Source organism: Tasmannia lanceolata, unplaced genomic scaffold (assembly GCF_043159265.1).
Source record: "Tasmannia lanceolata isolate RefF3 unplaced genomic scaffold, GAP_Taslan_0.1 ptg000002l, whole genome shotgun sequence".
Lineage (NCBI taxonomy): Eukaryota > Viridiplantae > Streptophyta > Magnoliopsida > Canellales > Winteraceae > Tasmannia > Tasmannia lanceolata.
In genome coordinates, this window is record NW_027518679.1 from 54,658,549 (window position 1) to 54,666,722 (window position 8,174).

Sequence of the window (8,174 nt, forward strand, 5' to 3'; positions counted from 1 at the left end):
TTTGGGTGCGGACCGCGAGCTATTCATAAGGATGCTCCAGTTTTTTTGGTCGGAGACGGGAGCCAAAGACAGTGCATGTTGGGTTGGGTTCTCACATGCATTGCACGTACGGACCGGTGCAGGGTGCTAACTATACTATCTGCCTTTTGTACCGCGGTACGTCATGTGGGTATGCCATTCTCTAGGTCTTCCATCAGTTCGGGTCGGGGCAACCTCGGTTTCCCCTGCGAGGTGTATTCCTTGTATATCAGTCTATGGGGCATCTTGCACCTTGGATGACCAAGCTTTTATGCTTGGCGGATTAGTACGTGGCATCGTCATGCCTCGTACTCGATGAACTTTGCTTTGGGCTCCAAGGCTTCATGTTCGATGTACTGGTGATGAAGGCTAATCACGAGAGCGGGATTAGAGTTGGTCTCGGCAAAATCAAGAGGTGTTGGGCATGTAGGGCCTTAAGAACCTTGCACCGTTGAAGGCATGCCCTAGCATACACATATGTTGAACAGTGGAAAAAAAAATCTGATTTTCAAATCTTTTCTGCAAGACATTATTTGGAAATCCATATTGTGGCAATTACCTTCACCCTCCCTTCCCCCATCTCTCCCTCCCTCGTACAACATGAGGATGAGATAGCATAATTTGGGCATTCTTAGGACCAATAGAGATAGCAGATGCTAATAAGGCCGAGATTAGAGCAGTGTATCAAGGAATAAGGATGGTGGAAAGACCTTCTCGATAAGGTTATAGCGGAGGAAGATTTTGTAACTGTGATAATGTGGTTGAAGGGTCACAAAAGCCATCCTTGGAGATTCGAAAGATGGATTGGTGTGATATTGGATAGAGTGGAGGGATCCTCCATCACATTTGAGCATGTTAGAAGATCGGCTAATAGTGAGACTGACAGACTAGCTAGGGAGGGTACCTCTAGAGTGGAATTGGAAGTCTAGAGGGGAGCTGGAAGTATTCGATTTCCTCCCTCCTAGACGACGCTCAGTATACATTGATTCTAAGGCCAAGATACAATGTAAATATATAGGTAGTTATTATGAGAAGTTAGACATTCCCAAACCCCTCTGCCTCAGTTGAAATGAAGATAGACATGTCTTCCCTTGCCAATCTCTTTTGATGTTCAATATTTGGATTGATCAGCCATACCAAGTCTCGAATTTCCGCTATATAAGTTTGTAGTTTCCACGGTCCCTTTGAATTTCCGGATGCCCAGACAATTGCATTTGTTAAATCACCCTCTATAATGAGCGGTCCCGTGATCTAAATTATTCATTTAGATCTCTTTCTACCGTAGAAAGAGATCTAAATTATTCATTTGTTAGTTTCTACCGTAGAAAGATCCTAATCTTTTCATCTGTGAAGGCTTCTACACCATCATTTTTTAACTTTCTGGGCCGTCCTTTTACACCAAATATGTAGAGGAAAGATTAATTTTACGAAGAGATATGTTATTTTAAACTCAGCCCTTCAAAGAAAAGTGAAAGGTTGATTTCCAGAGCAAGTGAGGCAGCTATGAGATGGGGATGGAAAATAGAGAATTAAGTAAAATTTATTCTAAAGTGGGATTTTTTTTTCCTAACTTCCCAGCATCTAATACCTTCCTCACCAACCTTCTCACGCTAGTACTCGTCAGTCCCATGAGAATTTCCACAAACCAAAGAAAATTTCAAGAATTATCATTTACATGCAACTCTTATTAGACAAAGTTTCCCCAATTCAATAAACAACAATCAAAATCAATAAAAGTGATTAGAGCTTGTAACAACTGTAACTGTTCTCTCTACCCAATGTTTGATACTTCAATCCGAAACATCAAACTCTTAAATTACAAAAAGTTTTGAGATGGAAAACAGATCATAACATGACAAACAGTAGAAACCATTCAGTCGTTTTTTTTTGTTTTTTGTTTTTCTTTCTGGTTCTGCTGATAGCTAACAGAACTCTACTCCAAAAAAATTTCTTTTCATGAGATCATCAGGCCTCAGTTACACTATCTAACCTTTTTTTGTATGGACGTATCTAGAAGTAGATCATTCTTGTGATTCAAATATTTGTTTTCTTAGGCTTTCTGCACCTAAAGAGATTCTCGCACATGGTCAGACTGTCAAGAATAAGTCGGAGCGAGACACTCATCAACCATCTCCAAGAGGTTGGGGTTTTCCAATGCTGCTGCTACTCGTTCTTTATCATTTAACTGTTTATTTACTGCAAGTTAAAAAAAGAAATGAAAAATAGAGATGACAAAGATAATACACAGATAATGTTGCACTCTAATCCAAATCAATGCAGAAACGAATAGATACCGGCAGTTTCAGTCGCATGAGTTCCCGGTGCTACTCTAATATCCACCTGAAGGTAATGCGCAAAAAGAAAATTGTATAAGAGGAAGAATCAAATTAATATGCTGCACAAAAGAAAGAAGAAGAAACAAAATACGCTGAACACACTTTGGAAGGACATATAGGGAAATAACACTAAGGGAAACACCAAAGAGAGGTTCTAAAATGCTAGAAGCATGAAATTTTCTGAATTTTTCAAATATTATAAATGCAAAATAAAAAAATAAAAAAATCAGAATCAAGCATTAATCATATTCAAGAAGTCACAAAAACATGACTCAGTTCAGTGCATCTAAGAATTACTTCTATCAAGATAAGTAAAGACTGCCGTTCGATAGCTTCAACAACTTCACGTAGGTTATCACGGCAAATTATTATTATTTTTTGAATGGCAATGAATTAATAATTAAAAAAAAGAAAAAAAAAGAATGTACAACAACGACCAAGAAGATCAGCTCAAGAGAAAGAAGGAGGAAATCAGGAAAACAAAGAACATTCAAACCCTCATGGAGGGGGAAGGTCAAAAAGTTATAACGCCCCTCTAGCGACTCCTTCTCTAACTTAACAAGTCTATCGGCATCCATGTTTGCCGATCTTTTCACATGATAAAAGTTATTTCTAGTCCCTCTACACGATCCATGATATCGTCAATCCAGCGGGAAAACTTCCATGGGTGCCCCTAAGTGCGGTCAGCTAGCACACTACAAGTGGGGGACCAAGACAATTGGCAATTAGCTAGCACACAACAAGTGTGGAACATGACACTTGCAAATTTTGGAGATCATTGCACTAAGTGCGGTCAAGTGGCATGTTGGGACCAACTGACCGGAAGGTTTTAGACCTCTTCCCTACCTCTATAAATAGAGGTGAGGGGCCTCTATTTTATAGTTTTTGAAGATGTGGAAATTTGTGGAGTGTTGAGAGGGAGGAAGATTCCCTTCTTTGTGGAGATCGTGAGGTGGATAATGGAGATAAGCTTGAGTGAGAAGAAAGAGAGGAAATCCTTGGATGAGTAAGGCCTTCCTATCTACTTCTACATCCGATGTGCTTGTAGATCTTGTTTTCATCTCCATTTGAAATTCAATTATCCTTCTTTTTTCTATCTTTGTTTCCTTCTTTGTGATTTTCATATCAAATTCTACTTTCTTTGCTATCTTAGGATCTCTTCTTAGTCGCATTCTTCTTTCATCCATCTTCTCAGCTAAATTTGAGTTTAGATTCTTTTTAGATTTGTTATGAGGAAATTGCTAGCGTCCATCGCAAAAGGCATTTCGCGGCTGGTCTGTCGCACGTCAGACCAGCCACCTCGTGAATGGAAACAAAAGCTGTTGTCTTCATTCACGAGGTGGCTGGTCTGACATGCGACAGACCAGCCACGAAATGCCTTTTGCGATGGACCCTAGCAAATCCCTTGTTATGATCCTAAAGAATTACAGCAAGCATTCAAAGACAGATTGCTGGTGTTGGTCCTAATTTTGAGCACATGACTGATGTCCAAATCAAAAAATATCTTGGGGTTTTAATTCCTAAACGGATTCTTAATTGCCTCCTTTACTCTAGTTGCCATTTCGGTGCCATTTTGGGTGCGGTTCACCTTCTTCAAAGTGGTTGTTGGAGAGACGTTTTCTCTCTTGAAGAGTCATCTTTCTCTTTATAAAGAGAGAATCTCACCGCCCATGAGACATCGTCTTCTAACATAGAGAAAAGCCTCTGAATACAGAAATAATTTTCTCCTTGAGATTTTTGTTCCATGTTCCACCATCATTCTTCAGTGCCTGAGCACATTTGTGAGGTGTTTCGAAGTGGACTAGTAAGCGAGTGCACGCCTACTGGAGCCTGTGGGGCTGTTTTATCTTGGAGCGTCGATTCATGTATCCCGGTTGCACAGTAGGTGGCGAATACGATTCTTAAGGAGAGTGACAAAGTGGCATGACTCAGCCATTCTTCCCTCTTCATCAACAATCAGAACTTTCAAAAGTATTTTATCTTCAAATCGACAAGTGCAATCTTCCTTCCCAATTTTATTTACATTCTGATTTCCAACAGTACCAAGCATTGGTTCAGATTAGCACCAAACTTTGGTTCTGATTAGCCATAGATCAGTTTGTTTATCTGAATATTTCCAACATGATGGCATGCCACACATGCCCAAAATTGAGGTGGAAAACTGAGTTGCCATCACAAAATCGTCCACGCAATTTCAACAATTAACTCCAACACAGCACGACCAAACTCAAAATCAAGGGAAAAATAGGTGAAGGTTTTCATAAAATGATTATTAAATTTCTTCATAGAATTCAGTCTAGCACTTGGGAGAGTGTTCAATGTTTTAAAATTCAGTCTAGCACCGAAAACACACCTGAGACCACTTGACTCAATCATGACTCAAGTGTTCTCATTTTTTTAAAGACCCAAGAAACCCAAGAATCCTATGCCATTCAAAATAAAAAACAGAAAGAAAAGAAACCCAAGAATGCTCACAAAAATAATAATAATCAAGCTCAGAAAACTTGATAGAGTACTTAAAAAGGTCAAAATTTTGAGCTAAAGCATAACTTTATGATCTTGAAGAAACTCGATCAAGTATTCGAACCAGATTCAATCTGACTTGAACCCAGCCATCATCAACTCCAGTTAGTGCAGAGAGCTCAAAAAGTTGAATAGGGTCATAGATAAATCCGATCAGTTTGTTGGCAGTCGGGTTAGTGGATGATGAGGAGAGATGAAGCTCTGCAACTAATATTTGTCAAATTGTCCATAAATTTAATTCACATTAATGAATAAATAAACCTGTATTTCTTCTTGTAAAAGAAAAGTGAGAAGGAGCTGAGCAAAGTTTAACATTGTATAGCATTGTTGGCTTCCTGTGTGTTAATTGTGTCCCATAAAGGTTACACAATGCTATAAAGGTCATGGGGTTATAGTAAGGATAAACCATGGTGGGAAAAAGGTTCTGTAACAAAGGTTCTGGAGTCGTAGTGTATCATCTTCGATATGGGATCGGAGATTCGGAGCACAATATTGAAGGTCAGTAGGTCACCCATGGAGGCATTTTTTCCCTTAAGATATTCTTAGCCGGAAGAATTCTATGCTAAGAATAATTCTACCTTAATAATTAAATCATACATTGAAATTTATGGCATTAAATAAAACATATCAGAATACACATTGAAATTTATGGCATTAATTAAATCATTAGCAGATCCTTATTTTTTACTCTGGTTTACTGAAAATGAGGGAAAGAGTGGCATACCTTGTAATGAGAAGGGAGACTACGCATTAGTTTCACACGTATACAGAGACCAATAACTGTAGCCATACTGCAGTGTTCAACTGTAGGGGTGAATGTGACCCTGATTCAGGAGCCAGTAAGCAATTCATTCGACATGAAGTATCATGATAACTAACTTGAACTTGGAATACTTTATAAGCAAAGGCCAACTTAAAAGAAACAAAAATTGGCACGCTTACGTAACATGGCTTTGCTCATCATTAACTTCAATAGCATCTTCTGAAACCACTTTCAGTTCTTCCAAAGAATAAGGATGTTCTGGGTCTTTAATATCTCTAACATGATGTAAAATTGTTAAGATAACAAAACATTTCATTCTAACAGAGGATAAATAAAGTATACAAATATATATACATACAAGCAAACAAACATACACATAACTTAATGAAGCTTTTACATTTACTAGTTTAAAAAGAACACATACATACAAGCAAACAAACATACACATAACTTAATGAAGCTTTTACATTTACTAGTTCAAAAAGAATTGACTGTGTAACTGAAGAACATATTGATTGCAGCCGGATAGATCGAGACTCGGGCTGAGTTAGCAGGGAAGTAGTTCTCTTAAAACAAGGAGAGAAAGAAATCCTTCGAATCTAGAAGCTCAATAAACCAGTGGAAAAAAAACAGAACAGAGCAAAAGCTTTTTAAACTCAAAACTCAATCAATTGGTAAAAGAGCTTTGAATTAACTCACCGTCAAGCTTGGGTTATGAATTTTCAAACATTGAATTTTTACAAAAATTTACCTTCTAAAGCAAGCTTTTTCATGTGATATGACATGTAAATATGCTCCATGAACAGTAGCTTACAGAAAGCACCAAACCAAGAAACCATCAATACAATCCAAATGTGTAAACCAAACATATTTATTACAGGCATAAAAATTCCTTTTTTTAATGGCAATGAATTATATTAAGAAATGAAATAAGAGAAGAACCCCGCGACCGAGATGGTCAATACAGAGCAAGAGTTAACAAAGAAAGCTATAAAAGCAAGAAAAACGACCCTCATGGAGGAAGGAAATCAAATACTCCAAGGAGGCCCTATCTACTCCATCTCTGGCAAGTCTATCGGCCTCAGAATTTGCCGATCTTCTAATATGATGTAAAGAAATCAATGATCCTCCAATACGATCTGAAAATTCGTCCATCCAATGAGCAAACCTCCATGGAGGCCTAGATGAACCTTTTAGTCATCGAATGATATTGAGCGAATCACCTTCCACCACAATCTTACCTAGGTTATACGATTCTAATTTCCTTATTCCTTCGATTACCGCTCGCACCTACGCCTCATTAGAATCCGCGACACCTATGGGACCTGAAAAAGCCCATATGGTCGAAAATCCGGGACACTTACTTATTAAAATTTCACAGCACACCATCAAGAGAAGGATCAAATAGATAGGAATTCCCACATTTTGTTGGGAAACAGGTTTTCTGGGAAAACACTCGGGTACTAAAATCAAGCAGTTAAAATTTCCAAGAAATTTACTTATCTACAGTCCTAAAGTAACTCAGACAACCCCAACAACATATAAACTGCAATTTCAATTTAGAAAAAGAATGTAGGTCCAATACTCAACTCAACTAAGCCTTTGTCCCAAACTAGTTGGGGTCGGCTAATATAGGTCCAATAAACAATATTTTTATCACTCAACTCAATTAAACAATCTTCCCTTTCACTTGGTGTATACTACATACAAATTGAATAAGTTCTGAATTTTGAATTTTCTATATACATAAGCTCATAAACACATGTAGAATGAAAATAAAGAAAGACGAAGATTTGTGTAATAAAGTTTTTTTTTTTTAGTGTTTGGCCGCCCACAGTTTATAAGATTTATGTCATAAATTATGCTCAATAATGCAGAATCCACCTATTATTCCATAATAAATTAGAAAATAAACAAAATGAATGGTGCAACTCATATTGGCATTCAAATCTATTTGGAGGCAACAAAACGGGGACTCACTATTCGCATCAAACTGAAGGATATCAAAAACCTCTTGTTGGTCGATGGGTTCCACAGCAAATTCATCTGCATCAGTCTGCACACTCCGCTCCCGTCTTTCTTTTCTTTCATAGATGATAGGATTAGCATTAATCAACCCAGAAACCATTTATAAGTGTAGAGCACAACAACACCTTTTATCAAAAATTACTGTTCCTGTATTAAAAGAATATGTATAAGAGAAATCACCATTACAGAAAAAAAAATTACATAAAAAAATTAATGATTTTTCATGAACCCAATGCAAGATTTACCAATAGAAAGAAATAATTTTTTATTTAGATTAAAACTAGTGTAAAAAAATATATTATAAACAATTTAGAAATAAAACTACAGTAATAAAATAAATTATAAACAATACAGTAGAAGATTTAAAGAACTTACATAAGGCCCTGTTTGGATTGAAATAAAAACATTTCTGAGAGGAAAATTTTTTTGCTCTACAATTTAAAGGGAAATGATATAATTATAGTTAATTTAGAGGGATATTATCGTTAAACGAAGATCCCTCTAAG

At 37.1% G+C, this 8,174-nt stretch overlaps 1 protein-coding gene across 3 annotated transcripts; it reads right to left on the reverse strand.

The window, feature by feature from the left end:
- Positions 1-1,724: 1,724 nt before the first annotated feature.
- Positions 1,725-8,174, reverse strand: LOC143887061 (protein AE7-like). 3 transcript variants are annotated; one of them, XM_077391188.1, is made up of 6 exons: positions 8,044-8,174; positions 7,621-7,815; positions 5,820-5,913; positions 5,602-5,701; positions 2,313-2,358; positions 1,725-2,214 (listed from the first exon to the last, which is right to left on the reverse strand). In XM_077391188.1, exons 2-6 carry the CDS (start codon positions 7,766-7,768, stop codon positions 2,114-2,116), a joined length of 489 nt encoding a protein of 162 aa, XP_077247303.1. In that variant the 5' UTR covers positions 7,769-7,815; positions 8,044-8,174; the 3' UTR covers positions 1,725-2,113. The 3 variants fall into 3 exon arrangements, with proteins under 3 accessions (XP_077247303.1, XP_077247294.1, XP_077247288.1); XM_077391179.1 differs by lacking the exons at positions 7,621-7,815; positions 8,044-8,174 and adding an exon at positions 6,651-7,129 and having other exon boundaries at positions 5,820-5,877; XM_077391173.1 differs by lacking the exons at positions 7,621-7,815; positions 8,044-8,174 and having other exon boundaries at positions 5,820-7,123.